Source organism: Chiloscyllium punctatum, chromosome 40 (genome assembly GCF_047496795.1).
Source record: "Chiloscyllium punctatum isolate Juve2018m chromosome 40, sChiPun1.3, whole genome shotgun sequence".
NCBI lineage: Eukaryota > Metazoa > Chordata > Chondrichthyes > Orectolobiformes > Hemiscylliidae > Chiloscyllium > Chiloscyllium punctatum.
The window spans coordinates 46,067,002-46,093,520 of NC_092778.1; the positions used below are offsets into that span (position 1 = coordinate 46,067,002).

General features: G+C 39.4%; 2 protein-coding genes across 11 annotated transcripts in view; one reads left to right on the plus strand and one right to left on the minus strand.

Moving 5' to 3' along the window:
* The window catches only part of LOC140464566 (cytohesin-3), an 88,831-nt gene extending 80,701 nt beyond the window's left edge, over positions 1-8,130 (plus strand). For 4 of the 5 annotated variants that reach the window (XM_072559804.1, XM_072559808.1, XM_072559805.1 and 1 more), the window contains exons 10-13: positions 3,826-3,904; positions 4,938-5,009; positions 5,693-5,847; positions 7,296-8,130. In XM_072559804.1, the coding sequence (XP_072415905.1) occupies positions 3,826-3,904; positions 4,938-5,009; positions 5,693-5,847; positions 7,296-7,368 (379 nt within the window). In that variant the 3' untranslated portion in view covers positions 7,369-8,130. The remainder of the gene's footprint in view (positions 1-3,825; positions 3,905-4,937; positions 5,010-5,692; positions 5,848-7,295) is intronic. The other variant, XM_072559803.1, reaches the window with a different exon arrangement.
* A 114-nt stretch (positions 8,131-8,244) lies between these two features.
* Positions 8,245-26,519, minus strand: part of usp42 (ubiquitin specific peptidase 42) — a 105,218-nt gene continuing 86,943 nt past the window's right edge. For 5 of the 6 annotated variants that reach the window (XM_072559800.1, XM_072559796.1, XM_072559798.1 and 2 more), the window contains 4 exons: positions 23,818-23,964; positions 15,520-15,623; positions 14,375-14,440; positions 8,245-12,189 (listed from right to left, as the gene is read on the minus strand). In XM_072559800.1, the coding sequence (XP_072415901.1) occupies positions 14,402-14,440; positions 15,520-15,623; positions 23,818-23,964 (290 nt within the window). In that variant the 3' untranslated portion in view covers positions 8,245-12,189; positions 14,375-14,401. Of the gene's footprint in view, positions 12,190-13,036; positions 13,092-14,374; positions 14,441-15,519; positions 15,624-23,817; positions 23,965-26,519 lie in introns of all 6 variants that reach the window. The other variant, XR_011954941.1, reaches the window with a different exon arrangement.

Below are 26,519 nucleotides of genomic sequence, written 5' to 3' on the forward strand. Positions count from 1 at the left end.
ATTTGAGGTTTGTTACCTAAGCCTTATTTCAGCTTGGTTGGACTTGTGCCAAAGTCCACAATCTAAACACAGTCCAGTGTAGTACTCAGGAGGTGCTACACTGGATACGAAAGTAAAACAAGACCCTATCTGATCCTTTGGATAAAGTTTCAAAAAGTGCTGCGTGAGGGATGAGGAAGTTTCTTTCTAATATCATGGACCAAAATTCAATCGTCAAACAGCAATCCTGGTCACACCTACTGTTTGTTGGAGCTTCTCCACAGAGAGTGTGCAGTGTTTCTTACCTTGTGACAGTGAAGCTCTTTGGAAATCTTGGGGTTCTGAAAAACACTGTTCAGATGGGATGTAATAAAGTGTGTTTCACCAGTGGGGTGGGGTTCTCCAATTGTGTGCTAAGCTTGTAGTTTTCCACCTGTTGACTTCCATGGAAGGACTGTCAGGAGCTTCTGCACAGCCAAGTGGAAATCCTTCAGCCATGATGTTCATAATCAGAGTTCCCACTTGTTACATCTCGGGGCCTTAGCTGTGCTACTGGGATAAGGCACTCTAGAAGTCTCTGTACTACTGTGTGGAATGAAGAGGGGTTAAACTCAATGTAATCTGTGGACCTCTGCAGTAGTATTGGTATTATACTGGGTCAGGTCAACCTTTCATGAGAAATGCTGAGAGAACATTTTAAATGGTTACATTGTCTTGTTTTTGCTGCTTTCATTTGACTGGAAATCTACCACTGTGGCTTCTTATCTGGGTCAAAATCCTCTAAGTCCCTATCTAATAGTACTGTGGTGGGGGTCATATCATAGCAATAGTCATCATATCCAAATGGGAATGAATTGGTGAAATTATCAGTTGCACAAAAAAGGTAGCAGTGAGTTGCCTAATTTCCATCTACCTTTTTCATTTTAATCAGGATGATATTGGGTTTTGGAATTCTTTCAAGTTTCATTTCCTATGTATCTGCTGCTTTCCTAAATGGTAATGCCAAAGGCTCAGGGGATGCTATTAAATTGCCTTACCATGTTTAGCACTGACTCATACCAGCATTGTTTATTTCATCCCTGATATATGTCTTCTGTTACACCATACTCTGACTTTGTTTTTAAAAAATGATGTTTGGAGCGTCTATCTGATTGCTGGTGCATATGTTGACCGCACCCAGTGTCCTAAAGAAAAACACTTGGGGCATTAACTGTCACATACCTCAGAAGACTGGCTTAATCCCAGCAGATTATTCAAGATAAATAATGCATGAGAAATAACTGCTATAACCTTGATTTTTGTCTGGAAATCCACTGTGGTTGTTTTTCTGTTTATACAAGAAGATTCTTGTATGTTGTATTTTAACATCCTTTCAATGTACAATGACACTGATTTACAGTTCCATTATTCAACAAATATATTGGATAGTGGTGTTAGAAACATTATTTATAAACATAAACCATTTGACTTGGTGCTTTTATTTTTTTTCACGATACTGAAGTGAGTTGCATGGTTGTTACATTTGTTGACTGCTTCAACTTTTCACATACAAAGCAAGTGGCACTTTCAGAGTTATGATTTGTACATGTCTCTTTTTCTTGCATTATTTGTGATTTTTCTATTGATTTGTGTGTTTGTTTGCTCTAGTTTTTTTTATAAAATTGGCTTAAATGTGCCTTCTTGTTTTCCTTATGGCCTATGACCTGTCACCTTTCTGTTCTATGACTGGCTGTCTCTGCTTATTCTGCATTAGGAGGTACGTACCAGAGGAGCTTCCAGATCCTCTTGACTCGTTTGCATTACTTAACTTCAGTTTTTCCTTCCTTTTTGTATTTTCCTTTTCTTTAAGAAGTTGTTGTTATTGTTGTGAAGTGCCTCCTGCGATAACACTTCACTGTGTAGTTGCAATTTCACCGAGATCTGATTCGCTTTCTGCTGTACACCTACAATATTGCTCAAGGATTGTTAGCATATTCATTGATGAAACTGTTTCCTTCTCAACTATCTTGCCTGCGCCAGTACTGAAATATGAGATGACGTGGATGTTTCATAATTCAAACTAATCCATATCTGATTTCTCTCTGGTCCCATAATCAGAGGTACAGAATGTTGTACTGAGAAGATGAGCATTTCCTTTTCCTCTATACAAGAGGCTGTTGTTACCTCGCAACAGGCACTTCATATTTATACTTTTGGGCAGTGTTTGCAAATTTTATGCTGTTGACAGGCAATGTTACCTTATCATGTTCTAAACTAAACGTTAGCATTTTCACTGGCTGTTTTCTATTTGACTGGAGCCCTGTTAACTTGTCTTGAAGGATGCTCCTTCATAGATCTTGATTGCAATGATAAATATTCTGGCCTGTCATACCCTTCAAGTAAGATGTTTGAAGATAATTTTTAAAATACCAAATCTGCTGCCTGCTCAGAAACTGGGAAGGATAGAATATTACACGTTGATACTGGGTTCTTCATGGTTAACTGTAAGTTTGCAGATCTGTAAACAGTTTATGGTTTTGTTATGCACAAAGTGTAAATAGCTTTCTGAAATTTCAGTGCCAATTACTGCATTTCATTGCACACTGGAATGTAGCTAACAACTCAGAATATGCTCTGAATAATGAGGGCTAAGAATCTCCTTGTTCTAAAAGCATATGTTATCCTTATACTTTAGAGAACAAGACTAAATCTTTAGATCTCTGCTTGAAAGTATTTTGTCCAGATTTGTTTCTCTTATTGAAGGACATTGAGGTTTTAACAGAGGTGTTCAAAGTTATGGATGGCTTTGCTAGTGAACAAGGAGAAATTCTTTCAACTAGAAGTAGGGTCAGAATTGGCACATGTATATTAGCAAAAAAAATGGGAGCAGAACAATTTTTTTAATGCTGTATATTATCTGGAATGTACTGTCTAAAAGGGTTTTGGAAGCAGATTCAATAAAAAGGGAATTTGGGTAAAGAAACAAACATTTTATTGGACTTCAGAGAAAGGTTGTTGCCAGCTTTCAAACTATCCAGTTAGTCCTACTTCAGAGCTGTGATAGGTTGAGTAGCTTCATTTTGTGGTTCAAATTCTGAAGTCAAATTTGTACACTGCTGTGGTTTGAGGTAGCCTGCCCATGGCTGAGTAACCCTCAATTCCTACTAATTGAGTTGCAATCCAGTCATAAATACCTTCTGTCCCCAAGAAAAGAACACTGGTTGAAATATAAGGTAGAGTTAAGATTCTAGGTTGCTATCTACTAACTCTACATGTGTTGAGTTAATGTGGTAAGTTTTTTGTTTAGTGCTGCAGCTCTTTGTTCACCAAGTTTGTTTTTGTTTCTTTGTAACACCCAGATTCTGATCAGAACCACTATTTACTTGTCTTGTTGTAAAATGGCTACAGATGTTAGTAAAGGAAAGATTGTTTTCTCCCCTCTAGCTCAGAAAAAGATTTTTACAAGGATTTAGTGAAGATCTATTAGTAATTAGATATGCCAAAACATCCTGGAGATTTGAATTAGGTTCAGCTGGTATAAATGTTCTTTACTGAATGTGCAGCGCATGAATTAAAAAAAAATCAGGTTTTCTTCTGGGGAAATATGGCCCCTCTGCAAGTTCACCATGTTTTTCAAAAATAACATTTATGTGTTTCTTGAATGTGAATAGGAAAGTATGTATAATGCCACAGAGGATCACTTGTGGACTTAAACAGATGGGATTTATAACAAGAATATTTGAACTGGCTTAATAACTGTTGTTTTGTGGTAGGAAAAGAAAGTATGGATGTATTGCATTAGTCATCTGAATTTTAAAAAAGTGTTTTAAATTGGTTTAATAATGCTTCTAAAACTTAATTTACATCAGGAGGAAGAGTAAAAACTTGGAAACGTCGATGGTTCATTCTCACAGACAATTGCCTCTATTACTTTGAATACACAACAGTAAGTTGTCTGAGTTTGTGGACTAATACATTATTTATACTAATAGATATTTAAAGTTAACCAGTTGCAGTAATTGTGTCAAGACTGATGAAATATTTAGGTGCAAAAAAGACTTGGGAGCAGTAAGATCATGGGATCTGCTTGCCTGTTTGTACCATATAAGTTTAAAGACTGTGCCTTTGCTATCTTCTGCAGAAGAGAATTCTATAATGAGCCTCATTTCTTTTTCTTGTATCTGCACACTCACTTGAAATAGTGTACTACTTTTCTGATCTTTTTTGCTAAAATAAACAAGTTCACATATCCCCTCCTTCTACTTCTGGCATTTTTTTTGCACACTGAATTAACTTGTCAATATTCCTTTGCATATCCTCTGCCTCCTCTTGACAACTTCTGTCTGTGCTCTCTACATATCCTTCTATAACCTCTGATGGATTCTCACACTTTTTCTCTATGACTGATGTTAGGTTCTGGACTACAGTTTCTGGACTTCTTCCTCCTGCTTCTTGAATACTGGTGTTGCATTTGCCATTTTCCAATCTAAAACTCCATGACATTGCTGGAAAGGTTTGAGGAGAATACATTGCCATCTTCATTTTTCACTTAGTTTTCCTTATTCATTATTTAGATTTTTATGCATTACCTGTGCGCACTTGCTTCATCCAGCACTTACTCCTCTCCAAAAGCAGGCATGATATGTTACTTTTAACCCCATACAATGAATTCTTGTGGGCTTGCGATAGGTGTAGTAGGACATTGATAGTAGGACTAAAATTGACAATGAGTTCTAAGTTTTATTTTCCAGAGCTAATTTCCATCCTAAATATAAATGTGCAAATATGTGTAAATAATGCTCCTGTCAGTGATGGTATAACAATTATCTCTGCGTACAGAAGTGAAGCTATTACAAAAGGGAGGTGGTTATACCAATGTTGCATGGTGTGCAGTGTGACCCACTGAACTGAGTAAGTGTAGTAGAATCCAAAGCACTGGTTCTGCATTTTGAAATCCTTAAAATAATTTTTCATTACAGGACAAAGAACCTAGAGGAATAATTCCTTTAGAGAATCTCAGCATTCGGGAAGTTGAAGATCCAAGAAAACCTGTGAGTAAGCTTCTTTCTGAATACATGATTCATTTACTCTAACTCATTGTGTGCAATGTAAGAATTTGGAAACTACAAAATTAAAAATGCTGGTTTAGAGGATGTATTTTCAATTAGTCTTAACTTAGTTACCAGACTTGAATGAATTTTAATCTCAATTGCTCTCTCAGGCACCTGATAATTCAAGTGTTAATATTTAATTCATACCTGAAATCCATTGCTGTACCCAGACTGAGTACAGAGTTTTGCCAATGCTTTAAACATGTCTGTTTCCCTTTAGTTTTAAACCCTATTGAATCTCTCTTTTCTGGATAAGAGTCCATTATCCAGCATTCGATTAACCGAACGAAATACTGTCCACTCGTGTCCTTTGGATAATTGAGGTTCCTCTGTAATATTACAGAGTATACTTGCAGAACTGTAACTAAAAATGAATAACTTTGAGAAGGGGAAGGAAAAGTGACAAAATTGAATTTGTTGACATGAACATCTAATCCAGCTCTAGATGAAAAAGGGTGGGGACCTTGCAGTACTGCGTTGGCATGCTGAACCTAGATTTGTGTTCAAAGCCTGAAAAGGACTTGAATACTCAACCGTCAGATTCAACAAGTGCTGAGTTAGAATTGACTGTTTGCTATCGTCAGTTTCTTGCTATTTTAACATTAGATTGTTCTTTTCCTTAGAACTGCTTTGAACTTTTCAATCCCAGTCACAAAGGTCAGGTAATCAAAGCCTGCAAGACTGAAGCTGATGGTCGGGTAGTTGAAGGCAACCATGTGGTTTACAGAATATCTGCACCAACACCAGAGGAAAAAGATGAGTGGATAAAATCGATCAAGTATGTATAAGTTTGGATGGATATTCTTTGTCCTCAGCATGTCTAACTCTCTTTGCCAAGTGTTACACATTCCCAAGTTTGGCATTCCTTTGTTTACAAGGAACTGAATATTATTTTAGCCTTGTGTATAGCACATTAAAGGGCCTGGAACAAATAGATTATTTTTTTTAAATCACTAGAAGAGCCACAGAGGGAGGGAAATTACTGTTAGATCATTCTATAAGGTTAAATGTTACTCAAGTGTATAATTGTAGATAGATTACAAAAATAAGGATTTGGCTGCAGTCTGTGACTAATTTACTTGGGACAGCATCCATCTTATTTGGTTCAATACTCTGCTACCTTTACCATTAACAGTTCTGAAATGGCCACAGAAACTCGACTGAATATCAGTTATGAGCACTAAGCGATTTCATTTTTTAGTAGCCTGTGCAAAGATGCTATTACACATCTCTGGAACAGGTGGGAGTTGAATGGACTCAACAATTACCACTGCACTACAACAGCCCTTCAAGATCTGAACTCAAGCTTAAAAATAGGTCATTCAAGGTTAATTAGGCCGGTAATGCCTTTATTATAGTGTAGATTAACATGTTCCACCTCTGTCCTGTACAGGACAATGTTGGAGAGATTAAGGTGGGGGGAGGTTTAGGGTACACCCCTCTGTAGAACTCCCGGAAAAGTGTAGGGAGGGTGGGAGGTCTGTCATTTGGAGACTATGCCTGTTTAATCACTGTTGGAAACACATCTTTGATGTAATGTTTCTATTGGGATCTCTTTCGAATAATTGAGGTTCCTCTGTATTTCTGTAGCAAGTAGCCAGTAAAGTCTGGTCTCCCTATTTTGATCTTTGAGGCTGTTCTTTTGTTGCTTTGATATAAACAGTCTCATTGTTTCTTAGGCCACTGAAATTTAGATTTGTAGGCTCATCAACCCTTTCAATTTTGCTGCAAATGTTAAACTCCTGCCCCTAAATTTTGACACTATACCTTAATAACTAGTTTTCTGCAGAGACAAATTATGTTTTTGTGACCACTTTATCCATCTTGCAATAGTACTCTTATTTGGTATCACCACTGTAAATCCGTGTTTGCTGGCATCTGCAATTGCAGGCAGCTATGCATGGGTGCTAATTTGGGAGTGCAAAAATTCCAAATACAGTATCATCAAGTAGAATTAATGTGTCACCTCATATCCAAATCCACTACTTTCAGTGCTGGAGTGAGAGGGTGGGATGAAGAAAGCTGAGAAGCCAGAGATGGAGGCATGAGGTGACTCTATTTTATACGTTTTTGTGAAGGCACACTGCAAAAAGCAATGGACAGTGGCCTCTCCCCCTCAAGACATTGAAGGTAACATGCAGGGGTTGCCAGAAAAGCTGCACCTTGATGCTTAACTTCTCAAAATCTGACATGGATGAACAGATAATTGCTTTTTCTTTTATATAGAGCCAGTATCAGCAAGGACCCCTTCTATGACATGCTGGCCACTAGGAAAAGGAGAATTGCCAATAAAAAGTAACCCTACACAGACCGAAGAGCCCTGAGGTGCCTGATGGTGCTGAACCACATACCAGTCTTTGGAAGCTTTTTAGAACAAAATGAAGGAAGCTACATAAACTCCAAAAAGGAGGATGGTTTATTGGGCATTCTTCTGCCTTGATCTTTTTTAAAAAAAGTGTTAAGACAGGACCTTCAACCAAGGTAATGTGCAGCTGTGTGAAATTCTGTTACTACAATTTAAAAAAATGTTTGCACAAATTAGTTTCTTTCTAGGGGTAAATATGACGCAGCACATCTGACCCAGCTGGCCTGAGGCCAGAGTGCAGGTGGTTGGATGACTTTTTTTGCATAAACAAGTTAGCTGCATCTACACAAGGAAAACAATTGTTTTTATCAACATATTTTTATCAATTTATATTCCAAAACTGTAATCATTAATTTGAAAATTAAACAGCTGTAAAATACTTTAAATATTGCTAGAATGAGTGAAACTATATAGAAGAACATTAATCATTCTTGTTACAAACAGCCACAAATTAGTGTTGTTCTCATCAAGAATGATCATAATTTAATATATAATCTGCAGTATAACATGGTAATTGTATATTTATTTTCTTAGTCTAATTGCAAAATGTTTGTATTGTAATTGTTTAAAAAAAACTAATGCTTTTAAGTTATGTGTAAATATTGTACAGATTTCATGTTTTGTTGATAACTAAAATATTACAATACTTAAGATTATCAATGGCCTGCAGAAATAAAATCTATTATAATTGGAAAATGGGTCTGTCTAGAAAGTGTTCTGATTTGAAAGTGGTAAAGAAATAGCAAGTTAAAGAAGCCACAAGGACCATGACAAATCTATCTGGACCCAGCACAAACAAACAATCAATTTAATGTTGGATTCTGCCCACTTTGTACATAATATATAGTGAAGAACCACCAGATTTATTCACACAATATACAGAGGACACTATTTATAAATACATGTATTTTAATTATATCATGACTGTCTCTTGCAATTAACAGGATATCTGATCAGGATGTCACATACCCGTGAAACACAGGGGCGGCACCGTGGTTAGCACTGCTGTCTCAGTGCCAGAGACCCAGGTTCGATTCCAGCTTTGGCGACTGTGTGGGTTTCCTCCCACAGTCCAGGGACGTGTAGCTTAGGCGCATTAGTCAGGGTTAAATGCAGAGTAATGGGGCAGGGGAATGGGTTTGATTGGGTTACTCTTCAGAGAGTTGGTGTGAACTTGTTGGGCCAAGTGGCCTGTTTCCACACTGTATCTGAAAATCATAGTAGTTTTTGGATTTTTAACCTAGTGATAGATGGGAAACTTTCAACAATTATCATAGGTAAATTTATAAAATGGAGAATCAGGAGGATCACTGATTTTGTTTTCTTGCTACTTCTGTATTCACTTGATTAACAACCAACTGTAATCTGCATTGAGTAATGCAAGAATGCTGTAATTGTCTTTTTAAATCATGGCACTTCATGTAGATCTACATACGTATTTTCTTGTAAAACATTTCAAAGCACTCCACACAATGAATTACCATTGGAATACAGAAATTTCTGTTCACCTCTTGAAATGCAGTTTTAAATGAATCCAAGTAAAAGGTTACTCTGGCCATTCAGAATTTAATATATATTGGAAAATAATTTTTACCCCATCCTTCCCAAATAAGGTGCAGCATAATTGGTAAAAGACAAATTTTATGGTCCTGTACAAAACCAGCCTTTAGTGCTCTTAAAGTGGAGTCAGTAACTTAATTTTCAAATGCATTAATTCACTGGTTTCTAATCAAAATATGCTTCAGAAAAACATTTGGAAGACATGAACAAATTTAGTGCAATCAGAGGCCTAGAAATTTCAATTTAGTATTTTTTAAATCAAAACTTATGGACTATTAAATCTGCTGATTTTTAGACCTTTATCATACATGGTACACTTCAATTTTTTTGCAATTCTACATGCTGGTCCTGTTCCTTGGTGATCAGTATTATATTCCCTACCTTTGGGAGTGGTCCTTTTCTTTCTTGAATGTAGTGTAGCTTCTAAATGTAGTACAGTTGGACATGGGCAACAGCAAAGGATTAAAATCTATTGGTGACACTTTCCTTCTCTCCATCCCTGTTCTGGCAATGTTCCTGTTCTTTTAGAAGGTAGAAGTGGTTGAGACCAAATTGACACAATGTTAAACCATAAGTACACCAATTTGGAAGAACAAGGCAACACAAGTTTATGCCTGTGGCCTCCTTAACTAATTCAGAATAATTCAAATACAAGGCAGTACTTGAAACAGCATTACATATCAACTTAAAACCCCTTATTGCTCTATACTTGATACCAACAGCAACTCAAGATTTCAATTGCTTACAGCTACTTAGAAGTTTTGTGAATGATTAAATGTTAATTCTGAATATCATGTCTCCATCAGATGGATGAACTAGTCCAGAACCTTTAACATTCACTGGCAGGGTAGTTTACAATAATTGTAAGCAATTCCAAGTCTGATGTGGAATGGAGACTGATTGCTCAGTTGAAATCCTTCTGTTGGACATTCCTACCATGAAAGTTTGGCATCAGAAAAAGCAGTTGTGTAAAGCTCTTTTGCTGAGCTATCAAAGTTGCAACGCCTGTTCTGAGTGCAAATATGCAACAAGAGTATTTGTGGCAAGGGAGTATTCATGACACTGGCACCTGAAGTCAGGATTTACATTGCCAAGAATATCCTATATCCATGGACCACTAAGAATTAAATTACAGCAAAGAAAAGTAGCAAACTCTCACACACCTTAAGACAGCCAATTACAACAAAGCCTGCTTTTCTGAGTTTTAGTCCCTAATCTGGCTTTTGGATAGACTCTTCCAAAACAAAAAAATTGCAAGTTGTACCAAAGAAATGCTTTAACCATGAAGGAACTCCAAAAGTTGTTAGTGTTGCACACAGTTAAATATTAGCGTCTGGTACTTCATGTCAACAAAAAAATAAAGTTTTATCTGATGGGTTGTTGATAGTTATTAAAGCAGAAACAATCTAAAGGGGCAAGTCTGGTTGGGGGTCATTCCTCCAACATGGAAAGATAAAATTATTTCTGGAAAAGAATTTTTCAATTAAAAAATGTTACATCAGTGAAGAGACTGTTAGGAAACTCAGAAAACATATTTTAACAAATATCTTTTGTGCTCTTAAATAAGACAGGCAAGGCTTCTTACACACATTACTGTATGGTGAGTCAGGCAGGTCTGTGCATAATCTTTGACTTGTGTGGAGTTGGTAAAATAAAAAAGGGTAGCTGTCCATGTCCCCACCTAGAATCTGGACCAGGTAAGGTCATTAGAGAGCATGGCCAGGAGATTAAGGTTTCGATAAAGAATGGAATTTAGACAGGGCTGCCAGCATTTGTGGAAATGTAACCCAGAATGAGCTAGTGTCTTTAGAGGATTGACCTGAGATGTTGGAAAGCATCTGTATCATCCATGATTCATGCACAATTTGAAAGCAAATGCACCAACACGTTGTGTTGTATACACATTTCTTTTCAGCTTTACTTCATATTTGTACATTCTACAAATTTCACATGCTACAGTACAATATGGGCAGATGGTGGATTGTCCATCCAAAAAGTCTCTTGACCAACCCAATTAAACTTAAACATATTTCAGTACAGCTCTGAACCACACACACTTTTATAAGAATCACACGGATTACATTTTTGTTTTCACTTGTTTTCCTGATACAGGACCAAAGTTGAAATAGCTGGTATCACAGTTGAGTGTGTCTCAGTTTTAATATTAATTTACAGGGTCATTCTTGTCTGTAACTAGAAATACTTAAAGTGACTTTTTAACCTGTAAGTAAAAGGGTAGGAAGCACTTAATGTGCAAGAAAAGGCAAATGCTGCATTAGAAATAAAGCCCAGCATAAATGCAGTCCAATGTCCTTTGGAATCCTTCAGGCAGTGGATTAATTTCTTTAAAAGGTCAAGATTAAACAATATTTTCAAGAAGCAATATGTACATATCAATAGTTTTACCCTAGGGAACATTAAAAGAAATACAGTCATATGAAGTGTGCACCAATTTAGAGGTGTAATACTACAAGAGTTTAAATTCTAAAGCCCTATTATTGCATAAATTATAACTTAAAATATGAAAGTACAACTAAATCACATTTTAAAATTAAAACTTGAGAACTGGATCAAATGCTCCGAGTTCAATACTCTAGGTTATGTACTTTTGAAAGTCATAAAAAAATTTCTAGTTCAGACAGTAACTCAGTATAGAGAAGTCACTAAGGATTTCGATAAACTGTTCTCTTATGACTGCTTTGTTCTTGAAAAACTTTGGATTCATCAAAATTTAGTGCTTGGTTTATTCAAACAAACCAATGATTTCACAGTCTGTTGCACTATTCTGGTTTTCAAATAGCCATTTCCTGGTCCTTTTTTTTTTGCACCAGTTTGCACTCGATATTTAACCACTAAAAATGACACACAACACGAGTAGTAATCAAACCTGAGAGTCTGTGGCTGAGCAGCATTCGAGTCTTTTAAAAAAAATTCCAGGGTGACCATTTATAAATTACAGATATTTATACAGTATTTGTACAGTGTTCATCAAGGAACAGAAACTAACAATCCATTTCGGATTTTTCACTAAATGTGTAAAAAAAAATTCCCCAAGAAGAAAACGACAGTTTTCCCACCCGGTTGGTAAAATTCTGTACAGTATTTTAAAGAATAAAGCACCATGTTCTGGATAGCGAAGTGAAAGTTCTTTGAAGATTTCATCTCTTGCAGAAATTGTTTAACCTAGTCATATATCTGAAAAACAGAAATTGACATAATTAGACGCGGCATCAACTAAAATTAAACTAAGGTTTCCCTACTATCCACACACCAGGGTTCTTTGTGAGCAGAGTGAAGAATCTTGCTGAAATTCCTGGTCAGTTATAGCACATGAATATTTTCAGAATACTGTTCATGAGTTATGATTGATTGTTGACTCAGCCAACAATGTAAACTCAGCTAACAAGATCTGGATCTAATGACACAATACAATTACAGGACTTGCTGACTGCAACATGCCAATAGTGCAAAAACAAAAACAGCAAACTAGGGAGGGAGCTTCTAATGTGCCTGTCAAAGTACAGATGTGTCAACTAACTAGGAACTCTGCAATAAACAACACCATTACTTATTTAAAACATTTTTTTAAATTGCAAGGAACTAAAGACATTCACCAAATTTATTAATAAATAGAAACAAAGTGCAGAAAGTCTACTAAATGGAGGTTAAAAACCAGAAAAAAGGGAAACACTTGAATCAACAAATGGTCACAAAAGTGACAATAAGTTTGCAGGGAACACAAATACAAATGAATTATTTAGTGCTTGAGATCATTGAGAGAAGGTTAAAATGTTCCGGGGCAGGGATGTGTAAAGAATACGATCATGGATTAGCTAACGCAGTTGAAGATTTAGGGACTATGGGCTTGGTCTAACACAGTAAATCCAAGAGAAATTGATTAAAAATTTAACAGATCTTAAAGTAACAAGAGCAACAAATTACAGGGAAAAATAATTCAGAGCAGCACTCCATACCAAACATTTAACAGTGTAATAACTTATTTAAAATTAATGAGTAGAGAGTCACCAACAGGAATACTAACCAGTTAATTTTGTTTTGCTGCTTGTCAATTTGTTTTTGAAGTATTTGATTTGTATCTGTAAAGATGACGCATAGCAAACAGACTGTGGCATCATGTATGAAGAGAGCAGAGAAAAGCTTAAGTTCTTTTCCATGAGGCTAGAGATGGTGAAGCGCTGTTTAAAATTATAATTCTTTGGATGACATTATAATCATTTTGAATGGTAGTCAGAAACCACATGGCATAGATTTAAGGTCATCATGAGGCAAGAGGAGAGATGAGCGGAGGTTTTACACAAAACATTGTTAGGACATCATTTTTTGTAAAGCTATTAGGGTTTTTTTCCCTACCATTGGATCAATATTTACAATAGCATTTCAGAAGCCAAGGGAATGGGACACAATGGAAGCAAGGAAAAAAAACTTGAAGATTCAACCTCAAAAACCCAATCAAACACATCCCTCAGCTTAAGCCCATCTTATGATTCAGTTAACTCTTCTAAACACTAACAAGTTAAAATTTCACTTCAGACTTACAAAGCTTGCCTGGCTATTTCTATGATACCTTACATATTGTATCCAAAATTCTAAAGTATTTTCTGCACCAGCCTCAAGTAATTTAATCATTTGGATATTTGAATAATTAGGCAGTGTCAAATTTGTACCTTCCAACTTTACAGAATATTTGGATTACACTGAGCAGTCTTCATCCATGGTTCACTTTTATGTAGAATACTTTTTCTGTTTCTGAACACCTAGGCTCATGAGCAATTACTGGAATCTGTCTACAATCTGTCCTCTGTTGGGAGGAACAAAGATTCCACTTGCTATATCATCCTGACTTTCGTGTATTATATTTCACACAAACCTTCTCTTTCATCTTCAATCTACTATTAATATAAACTTAAGGCCACATAGGCCCTTTATTACTAACCAATTTTCTTCAGTTAATTCTTAGATTCCGTCTGTCTAAGTCTTTCTTCTTGGCATTTGTTTAAACAATTCTAAAAATTTGTTCCAATCTCTTATTAAACAACAGTCAAAACCATGCTGTTATTTAATCTTTTAAAGAAACTTTGTTCCCCCCATTCTGGCCATTTTATGGCCTTAAATAGCACGGATTTACTTCTCTTCTATTTTAAAGTTTGGTTTGCTGATTAATTTTCCCCAGTTATCAAAACACTTAAAACTATACTTTTACCAGTTCACTTTCTAGCTCCAGCTTTGACTACAAAATCCAAATTTTACAGTACAAAGTTTTCTAGCTCTCAAGATAATCTCACGTATTCTGGTACAAGAATTCATGCAATTAGATAAACTATTAAAGATTAATGAATATACAGTTTTTAAAATCACTAACCTGAATTAAAATTTCTCACATGCAGTTTTAGTGGGCTTTCTGCTCTTCAGATCTCTTTTCACCAGTCTGTTTAAAAAAAGTAACGACCCATTTAATTTGCTTATGGTTTTTCCCAGTCATGGCCCGGAATTAATGCAATGTGTGCAAGTACATCAATTCATGAGAAACTTATAATGTTACACAAGTAAGCTTTTTTAAAAAAAACTAATTCTGAAGGGTCATTAACCAAATGATTGCTTCTCAGGGAATTTAAAAAAAAACAAAAAAGCGTTAAAGTTGGAAATTGGGACATTTGCACTAAAGGCAGTCCCCAAGTTGTGAATGTGTTCTGTTCCTGAGTCCGTTTGCAAGTTGGAACACAATGCAGGACAGCAAAAAGCAGCTGTTTGTAAGTACAGGAAATGTTCATATGTCAGATATTTAAAGTTACACGCCTGTATAGGATTATGTTCATAAGTATAAACCTTTCAAAGTCAGACATTTGTTAACTGGGGACCTCGTGTATTTCTCATCACCTTTGAGCACATCGAACACAATCTCAGAAGTGAAAGAAAATATTTTCAGGATAGTGAGTTAAGAGCAATTTAAGAAAAAAAAATCAACAGCACTGCCTGGTGTTCTTCCTATGCTGTCAATGATTCCATTGGGGATCTGTTCCCACATCTCTCAGTCTTAAGCACAGAAGATTGAAGGATTGAGAGATCCAGTGGAGCAGATAGAGACAAATAATTACTTCTGGTGGCAAAATTGAGAATGAGCTGTCATATAAAGCTATGCTCTTTGGGGAAAATTTCCCTGCTATGAATTTTCTTAAAGCTATAGCAAATATATTGGTGTGGACTTGTTGGGCTGAATGGCCTGTTTCTGCACTGTAGGAATTCTATGTGGAGTTAAGGTATAGATTATTAATGATCCAGTTGAATTGTGGAACAGTTAAGAGGGATTGAATCACCTCTTCCAGTTCCCAATTCGTGGAGGTAACATATTTAATGTTCTCGCTAATTGCCACTTAGCAGATAGGGATTTACAACATTTTAGTTTTGTTTGTTGCTTAGCTGAACAATACACTCAAAAAAACAATCAATTTCAGACCATCACAAGAAATCCAGTGGGAAACAAAAAGTAGTAAATAAATATGTGCTCACCTTCCATCGTGTAGTCTCCCGAAAGGAACTAACACTAGTCAGATTGTTCCTATTGTCCGCTGAACCAAATTCTTTGTAGCCATGTGAATAGTGCTTTTCGTGTACTAGCAATAGAAATCACAGTAAAATTTACTTCAGTTATTAAAGCATGTAGTCAGCTTTCAAATGTTTAATTAACTCACTGTTAGAACTTGCATAATAAAAGTAATGCCATATAAAAACAGAATGTGGGTTAAAATGGCGCAGTCCCTTGGAATTCTCCTCGTGTTTGTAGATGGAGCATAGACAAGCAAAACAGTAAGCTTTTCAACTGAGAACACCATACTGGGAGGGGAACAAGGTTAGTGTGCAGGTGGCCTATTCTTCAATCTGTGCAGTCAATATGCCAGCAATGCTAAACTGAATACTGCTGTATCATTTCAAATTATTTTCTAAATTTTGAAAGTTTCATTGGAATACCTAATTTTATACAATTGCAAAAATGAAAAGATATAAAGATTATCAACAATATTGTAAAATATTTTCAATAGGTTATTGGAGCACAAAATTTCAGTGTGTCTTTCAACCATAGCTCTCAGCAACAGCTAAGTTTTAATAAATTCTCCATTTGAAAAAAAGCTAAATAAACAGCTTTATATTCTAATCTTCTGGGAAGTACAAATTAGCCAAACCAGTTCACTGGCTTAGAACCAGCCACCAGTTTGCAACAGTGTATAGAGTGACAGAAGGTAACTACAGAAAAAAATATTTAAGTGAAGCTCTGTTGCTATGTCACCAATGTAGTAATCAACAAAATAGGATTAGAGTGTAATTTAAAGCTCCTGCCAGTGGAGGAAGTACTGCAGATTTCTCGCAGTGCAACCTTTGAGGGCAATAGGTCATTTCAAAAGCACAACAGGCAACATGGCTTTCTTTTGCTAAAGTAAAACAAAGAACTGTGAATGTTGGAAATCTGAAATAAACAAATTGTTGGAGAAACTCAGGTCTGGCAGCATCAGTGGAGAGAAATCAGAGTCAGTGTTTCGAGTCCAAATGATCCTCCTTCAGAACCGAGTGTAACTGATTTCTTTTGTTGGGGGTGGGGGTGGGGGGGTTTAACGGGAGACAATAGTATTTGATAGGTGGATACAGCCCAGAGGGAGAGAAAGCCAGTTAGACAGACAAATGGATGGATAATAGCAAGCCAAATAGAAAGAAAACCTGATCATAAAGCCATACGTTGGTAAAAATGGGATGACTGGGCTGAAAACAGCCCATGTTTGGGAGGGGTGTGTGTGTGGGTGGTGGGGGTACCTCCACACCAGTTTTTGTTCAAGACCAAAAATTATTGATCTCTGAAGGCTGCAGGATTCCCAAGCAAAAAGTGCACTGTGGAGGACTGCATACCGAGCAAGTCAATCCGGGTGTTCCCCAACAGGAAGCTCTGAATGAATCAGGACATACAGAATCTGCTAAAAACCAGATGTGAGGCCTTCAGATCAGATCAGGAGACCCACTCAAATATAAGGAATCCAAGTATGACCTTCGCAGAGCCATTAGGACAGCCAAGGACCAATACCAATCCAAACTACAGACCCAGACACCCCGCGACTATGGCAAGGACTGAATCACATCACAGATTCTAAAAAGAGACAGTGCAAGATAGCAGACGAGGACATATCCTCCCAGATCGTCTCAGCGCCTTCTGTGCTTGCTTTGAGCAGAATTTCTGCAGAGAGGTAACACCTATTCTGACAAAACCTGACGAACCTATCCCAACAATCTCTGCATCAGAGGTCAGATCAATTTTCCTTCGTGTGAATCCAATGAAAGTGATGGGACCAGACGGAGTACCAGGCTGTGCACTCAGAGCATGTGCAGATTAATTGGCAGAGGTCTTCTCAGACATCTTCAACCTCTCCCTCCAGCAGGGCAACATCCCTGCCTGTTTCAAGAGGGCCGACATCATCCCTGTGCCTAAGGCAGCTCATGCATCATGTCTCAATGACTACCACCCAGTGGCCCTAAACTCAATAATCATGAAGTGCTTTGGTGGGTATGGCATCAATCAACTCCAACCTGCCCACTACTCTTGACCCACTCCAATTTGCCTATTGGACCAACAGATCCATGTCAGATGCTATATCACTTGCCCTTCACTCATCCTGAGAACATCTTGACACCAAGAACAGCTATGTAAGAATCTTACTCATTGACTACAGTTCACCATTATCCCCTTGAGACTGATTATTAAACTTAGTGATCTCGGACCAAGGTTCACTCTCTCTAACTGGATCCTCAGTTTCCTGACTCACAGACCACAATCAGTGAAGACTGGGAACAATATGTCATCCTCACTAACACTCAACACTGGACCACCCCCCCCCCCCCCCCGCAGGGGTGCGTACTCAGACCTTACTGTACTCACTGTATACCCATGACTGCAACGCCAAATACCTGACTAATGCCATTTGCAGGTTCGCTGATGACACCACCATAGTTGGTCGAATCTCAGATGGTGATGAAACAGACTACATACGGAAGGAGGAAGACCTGGAAAAATGGTGCACTGAGAACAACCTAGCTCTCAATGCCAGCAAAACTAAGGAACTCATTATTGACTGTCGGCGGGATGTTACTCATGCCACCATACACATCAACAGCACAGATGTGGAACGAGTGAAGAGTGTCAAGGTCTTGGGAGTGGTCATTCACAACAAGCTTTCTTGGACTCTTCATGTGGAACCACTGGTTACAAAGGCCCAACGTCTCCTCTTCCTCAGGCAACTGAGGAAATTTGGCATGACGGCGAATACCCTTGCCAACGTTTATAGGTGCGCCATCGAGAGCATTCTGTTTGGATGTATCACTACCTGGCATGGCAACTGTACCATTCAAGATCGGATATAGTTACAGAGAGCAGTGAACTCAGCCGGACAACCACAAAGGACAACCTCCCATCTATAGAATCCATCTACCAGGCCCGCTGTCAAGGAAAGGTCGCCAGGATTCTCAAAGATCCATCCGACCTTGGCAATGTTTTTCTACAACCTCTACCATCGGGGAGAAGGTACAGAAGCCTGAATACATGCACCAGCCAGTTTTGTAAATGTCTCTACCCTACTGTTGTTAGAATACTGAATGGACTCAAACTCTTAACATTTGCCTGTACCTGTGTTTTTGTTTTTGCCGCTGTTTACCTATTATTTACTATCTATACTACTTAACTATGTGATCTACCTGTATCGCTTGTAAGATAAAGCTTTTCACTGTGCCTCAATACACGTGACAATAAATTCAATTCAATCCAATTCACTGAGCTTCGATACAGTAATTTTGGCCAGGGAACACAGATGTGTATTGAAGTGCAGCTTGTGGTCATTTTGCAGACTGAACATGGGTGTTCTGCAAAGCAGTCAGCCAATGTGTTGCATCTCCCCAAAGGTCTCGCCCCACACCCTCTGTCTTATGCATATATACCACCTTTTCCTAGCTATTATCAGTTCTGAAGGAGGGTCACTGGATCTGAAATGTTGACTCTGCTTTCTCTCCTCAAATGTTGACAGTTTCTCCAGCAGTGCGCGTTTTGGCTTCCTTTCACTATTTTAAAAGAACCATTAAACAAGTTTGACAACCCCTGGTAGAGTATTGTAACAAATCAAAAATCAAACTGTAAGTGAAAGCTTATAGAACTGCAACAGAAACCTATCAAAATTAAGTGAACAGCTTCTTTCTATGCTTTAAGTAAGAAACAAACAAGAATTGACCATTTGAGACACCATTCAATATAATCATGGCTGCCATGTTCTCTTCTATTATGCATATCCTTTGATTCTGAGAGACTACACCGAATGAGAGATGTACAGCATGGAAACAGACCCTTTGGTTCAAACTGCCCACACCCTCTGCCTCAGTCTTGAAGAAACCCATGATGGAGCATAACAACTCAAGGCAGGTAATTGCTAAGATTTGCAATCCTCTGGGTTTTTTGGTTTCTAGTCTTTGACCCAAATGATTAGCCACATTTACCAGAGGCTGAGTTGTAGATTCTCCAGATTCCTTTCCTTCAAGGAGATTTAGTGACCATTAAAACTAAAAAGTGTGCAATAAAAACCAAAACATTACCGAATTGCCAATTAAACCTTAAAACTTTTGCATACTTCAAATTTACTGAACAGTCTGGCAATTTAGGTCACATATCATTTTTAAGAGGTAAGCTTCAATTCAATGGTTTTCATCAAGATTTTCAATCTATTCAGTTCAAATTTACTGAATTCAAATGATCTGAATTGAAACCATTAAAACAGCTCCTGTTGCCCAACTAAGCAACACTTAACTTATGTAATGCCTTTACCATACAGAATGCCTCCAGGTGTTTTATAAAAGATTAAGGAAAGGCAACTGAAGGCTAGCTTGAAGATTTTTTTTAAAAATAAGATGGTTACATAGGGGTAATATCACTAGACTAATAATAGCCATAGACTCATAGAGATGTACAGCATGGAAACAGACCCTTCGGTCCAACTTGTCCATGCTGACCAGGTATCCCAACCCAATCTAGTCCAATCTGCCAGCACCTGGCCCATATCCTTCCAAACCCTTTCTATTCATATACCCATCCAAATGCTCTTAAATGTTGCAATTGTACTACCCTCCATCACTTCCTCTGGCAGCTCATTCCATACACGTACCACCCTCTGCGTGAAAAAGTTGCCCCTTTTATTCCTTTCCCCTCTCACCCTAAACCTATGCCCTCGAGTTCTGGACTCCCCCACCCCAGGGAAAAGACTTTGTCTATTTATCCTATCCATGTCCCTCATGATTTTATAAACCTCTATAAAGTCACCCCTCAGCCTCTGATGCTCCAGGGTAAACAGCCCCAGCCTATTCAACCTCTCCCTATAGCTCATATCCTCCAACCCTGGCAACATCCTTGTAAATCTTTTCTGAACCCTTTCAAGTTTCATAACATCTTTCTGATAGGAAGGAGACCAGAATTGCATGCAATATTCCAACAGTGGTCTAACCAATGTCCTGTAGAGCCGCAACATGACCTCCCGACTCCTGTACTCAATACTCTGACTAATAAAGGAAAGCATACCAAATGCCTTCTTTACTATCCTATCTACCTGCGACTCCACTTTCAAGAATGGTAGGTATAGGACAGATGTTAGGGGTAGATTCTTTACTCAGTGAGTCGTGAGTTCATGGAATGCCCTGCCAGTAGCAGTGGTGGACTCTCCCTCTTTATGGGCATTTAAAAGGGAATTGGATAGGCATATGGAGGATAATGGGCTAGTGTAGGTTAGGTGGGCTTGGATCGGTGCAACATCGAGGGCCAAAGGGCCTGTACTGCGCTGTATTTCTATGTTCTACGTTCTAAGGAGCTATGAACCTGCAGTCCAAGGTCTCTTTGTTCAGCAACACTCTCTTGGACCTAATTTGCAGTCTTGAATAAATAACCTGGGAACCACTGGCTCAATTCAAATAAAACAAATCTAAAACACAAAAGCTAGTTCCAGTAACCACGATCATGACGATTATCAGTGACTTTAGGGTAGGAAATGTGTCATCCTTACCTAGTCTGGTGTGCATGTGATTCCAGTCCCACAACAATGTGGTTGACTCTTAACTGCCCTTTGGTTAAGGGAAAGCGCAACAGGTGAGGCAGCTTCCAAGGAGCAGGAGAATTGACGTTTTGGGCATGAGCCCTTCTTCAGGAATGAGGAAAGTGTGTCCAGCAGGCTAAGATAAAAGGTAGGGGGGGAGGGGTGTTGGAAATGCAATAGATGGAAGGAGGTCAAGGTGAGGGTGATAGGCCAGAGTGGGGGCGGAGAGGTCAGGAAGAAGATTGCAGGTTAGGCAGATGGTGCTGAGTTTGAGGGATTTGACTGAGACAAGGTGGGGGGAGGGGAAATGAGGAAACTGGAGAAATCTGAGTTCATCCCTTGTGGTTGGAGGGTTCCTAGGCGGAGGCCACATCGGATGCAGTAAATGATGTGTGTGGAGGTGCAGGTGAATTTGTGGCGGATGTGGAAGGATCCCTTGGGGCCTTGGAGGGAAGTAAAGGGGGAGGCGTGGGTGCAAGTTTTGCATTTCTTGCGGTTGCAGGGGAAGGTGCCAGGAGTGGAGGTTGGGTTGGTGGGGGTGTGGACCTGACGAGGGGGTCACAGAGGGAGTAGTCTTTTCAGAACGCTAATAGAGGAGGGGAGGGAAATATATCCCTGGTGGTGGGGTCTATTTGGAGGTGGCGGAAATGACGGCAGATGATACGCTGTATATGGAGGTTGGTGGGGTGGGAGGTGAGGACCAGTGGGGTTCTGTCCTCATGGCAGTTGGAGGGGTGGTGCTCAAGGACGGAGGAGCAGGAAGTGGAGGAGATGCGGTGGAGAGCATCGTCGATCACGTCTGGGGGGAAATTGCGGTCTTTGAAGAAGGAGGCCATCTGGGTTGTACGGTATTGGAACTGGTCCTCCTGGGAGCAGATGCAGCAGAGACGAAGGAATTGGGAACATGGGATGGCGTTTTTACAGGGGGCAGGGTGGGAGGAGGTGTAATCTAGGTAGCTGTGGGAGTCGGTCGGTTTATAGTAAATGTCCGTGTTGATTCGGTCGCCCGAGATAGAAATGGAAAGGTGCCCATGGCTACTCCTTTGGTTTGGAGGACGTGGGAGTAGCCATGGGCAACCGCATGGGCCCCAGCTATGCCTGCCTCTTCGTAGGATATGTGGAACAGTCCATCTTCTGCAGCTACACTGGCACCACCCCCACCTTTTCCTCCGCTACATCGATGACTGTATCGGCGCTGCCTCGTGCTCCCACGAGGAGGTTGAACAGTTCATCCACTTTACCAACACCTTCCACCCCGACCTCAAATTTACCTGGACCGTCTCAGACTCCTCCTTCCCCTTCCTAGACCTCTCCATTTCTATCTCGGGCGACCGAATCAACACGGACATTTACTATAAACCGACTGACTCCCACAGCTACCTAGATTACACCTCCTCCCACCCTGCCCCCTGTAAAAATGCCATCCCATATTCCCAATTCCTTCGTCTCCGCCTCATCTGCTCCCAGGAGGACCAGTTCCGATACCGTACAACCCAGATGGCCTCCTTCTTCAAAGACCGCAATTTCCCCCCAGACGTGATCGACGATGCCCTCCACTGCACCTCCTCCACTTCCCGCTCCTCTGCCCTTGAGCCCCGCCCCTCCAACCGCCACCAGGACAGAACCCCACTGGTCCTCACCTCCCACCCCACCAACCTCCATATACAGCGTATCATCCGCCGTCATTTCCGCCACGTCCAAACGGACCCCACCACCAGGGATATATTTCCCTCCCTTATCAGCGTTCCGAAAAGACCACTCCCTCCGTGACTCTCTCGTCAGTTCCACACCCCCCACCAACCCAACCTCCACTCCCGGCACCTTCCCCTGCAACCGCAAGAAATGCAAAACTTGCGTCCACACCTCCCCCCTTACTTCCCTCCAAGGCCCCAAGGGATCCTTCCATATCCGCCACAAATTCACCTGCACCTCCACACACATCATTTACTGCATCCGCTGCACCCGATGTGGCCTCCGCCTAGAACCCTCCAACCACAAGGGATGAACTCTGATTTCTCCAGTTTCCTCATTTCCCCTCCCCCCACCTTGTCTCAGTCAAATCCCTTGAACTCAGCACCGCCTTCCTAACCTGCAATCTTCTTCCTGACATCTCCGCCCCACCCCGGCCTATCACCCTCACCTTGACCTCCTTCCATCTATTGCATTTCCAACGCCCCTCCCCCCTACCTTTTATTTTAGCCTGCTGGACACACTTTCCTCATTCCTGAAGAAGGGCTCATGCCCAAAACGTCGATTCTCCTGCTCCTTGGATGCTGCCTGACCTGCTGCACTTTTGCAGCAACACATTTTCAGCTCTGATCTACAGCGTCTGTAGTCCTCACTTTCTCCTTTGGTTAAGGGACATGAGTAACAAATTCTAGCAATGCAAATATCGCATTTTAACAAACTGCCCCAGAGATTCAGTTCTGAAGGGGTGTCATGTCAGACTGAATGGTTAACTCACTTACTCTCCACAGATGCTGCCACACTGCTGAGTTTTACTAGCATCTGCAGTATTTTGCTTTGTTTCAATTAACAAGAATAGGTTGCTTCTCTTACTAACGCTGGTATTGTTCAGCAGATCACCTTAAGAAGTGTTGAACTTCTCATGCGCAGACTTAACAATTCTAACCTCTCAGCTAAGGACTGATACGGTAGCAAAAATACTGAGGAACACTAATGTCAAATGTTAACATAACAATAGGCTTACAGTGTTCTTTATCAAATTTTGAATAGGGTTTATGTGAATCACTTCCATTTTCCAATCTCTGCTTGGACCAGTCAGAAAGAGATCCTGATCCAACATAGTCCAAAAGATGTCTATTTAAGCTTCCATTATGCTCATTCAACAATTCCTCTGAAATTAAACAGCAATAAGGAATCATTAGAGAAAGTAGCATCCAGGATTTAAATATATGATAAGTGAAACAATTTAGTACAATAATCAAACAGTTCCATTGGCTTTACAAACAACATATTGTAATAAGTTAACTTTTTAAAAATAATGATGACAAATAATTTGAAACTAATGTTTTTTATTTGGGGCAGGCAGTGGATAATCAACTGTTTCAAAAAGATGCATAGAACACCAGGTAGACATGAAACTAATTTGACATTGGTATAGGTTTTACTTTAAGCTACAAATGAAACCAGCTTTACTACTCATACATTCTGAAGTACAATCTTAAGTTGATTACTGACAGTCTCCTGAACATGACCTAGGAAATGAATCCAATTAGGCCCAGTCTATTTTTCTTCATCAGAGATGGGCTGGTTGGCTATTTTCATCTCAGCTTAAAAACATTACAAATAAAATTTATTCAATATAGTTTCACGTAGTTACTTATTCTGAAAATATGGATTACTTACTATCATTGCTTTCTAGAGTTATTTAATGTAGCCAATACTGCTGACGCATTCAGGAAATCTAGTCCAGTGTGTGCACAAATGTCTTTCTACCTGACTAAACTGTTTGATATTGGTTCACAAATGCAGCTTTAGTTGGGGCACTGGCAAGCTGTAGTATTTGCTTATGAATAGATTAGATTCCCTACAGTATGGAAACAGGCCCTTCGGCTCAACAAGTCCACACCGACCCTCTGAAGAGCAACCCACCCAGACCCATTCCCCTACATTTATCCCAGCACCTAACACTATGGGCAATTTAGAATGGCCAATTCACCTAACCTGCACATCTTTGGACTGTGGGAGGAAACCCATACAAATACAGGGAGAATGTGCAAACTCCACACAGACAGTCGCCAGAGGCTGGAATTGAACCCCGGTTCCCAGCGCTGTGAGGCAGCAGTGCTAACCACTGTGCCGCCCTGCCTTTTTTTTGATATTCTGTCCTCTCTTGCCCTAGCTCCTCTGAAAAACTTTGTGAGCCTGCCTCAAATACTCCACAAAGAGTATTACTTCCGTATCCTGCACTATGATAAGGGAGAGAATGACAAGTACTGGGTCTGTTATTGGTATCCCACTGTTTCCAACAGTGGTTTTGGAATTAACATTAAGCAAACAGAATTTAGCACAAATCTTCAAATAGTTCTAGTTCTTGCAACACCAGATGGAGCACTAATCAAGGAATATTTAAAAAAATTTGGTTAATCTGTTTGCTTTACTGTTTTTGTATCTCTAATGCCAGAAATAAGGACTCCAAAGAGTAATTTTGTTTGGTTTAACCATAGGCTTAGTGAGATGATTGGCATTCTCTCACTTTGGTTTCATTCAGGCCTCCCTCAGTTCACATTTCAATATTTTCCTGATTTTTCTCCTGTCTTCTGTTTTTACACTTGGCTTTTTCTTCAATCTTTGCTGGTATAAGGTTGTAGGGTCTCCGTCTCTAGTGTCTGTACTTCACAACCTTTCTCTAACTGCACTTACCACCTCTTAATTATTGAGCTTCTACATTTGATCTAACCCATTTATTTGTGTCTTTGTCCATCCAGTTAATTCTGAGCATCCTTTGTCACACACATTTCAAAAGCTAATAATGTTCTCTCATCCACTTTCCTCAGAGTCCAACTCTTGGAATTATGTAATCCAACACTCCGTGGTGGTCAGCTGACTAGATGTTTCTTCAGTGTCATGCTTATGAACTTCCAGACTCTACTAAAGTCACTGGTTATGCTTATTGTCCTAACTAATCAACCAGAATTTAATTCTTAACCAAATTTGTTGTTCATTATCAATCACTTGAGGTGCTGGCCTAGTGGTCATATCACTGGACTGTTAATCCAGAGACCGAGGTTCGAATCCTGCCATGGCAGATGGTGGAATTTGAATTCAAAAATCTGGAATGAAGCATCTAACGATGACCATGAATCCCGTTGTCGATTGTTGGAAACACCCATCTTATTCACTAATGTCCTTTGGGGAAGGAAACTGCCATCCTTCCTTGGTCTGGCTTACATGTGACTCCAGATTTACAGCAATGTGATGGACTCTTAACTGCCCTCTGGACAATTAGGGATGGGCAATAAATGTTGGCCTAGCCAGTGACTTCCTCATCTAATGAACACATAAATAAATAATTTGCTAACTGTCTCTCAACACTTATAATCTTGACTTTTCTATTGCCATCTAGAAGCATAATACTAGTCGTTTACCTCATTTATATTCATTCAAAAGACTCACTGTGTCTTTTGACTATGCTTGTCATAGTTCCGAGCGCTCTCTTTATTCTGTTGATGTATGTTGTCAACTACATACCTGAGATTTCACATTCTAAAACTTCTTATGAGACTGACACATCTCTATGGTAAGTCTTCTTGCACCATTGTCTTTACCTTCTCTCCCATACTAAACAGCATGGGTGATGGCAGAAACTCCTATATGAATCCCTTCTCAAACTGGAATTGGTTTGTATGCCTATCACTAACTCATCACAGCCATTTCTGTATAGCTGTC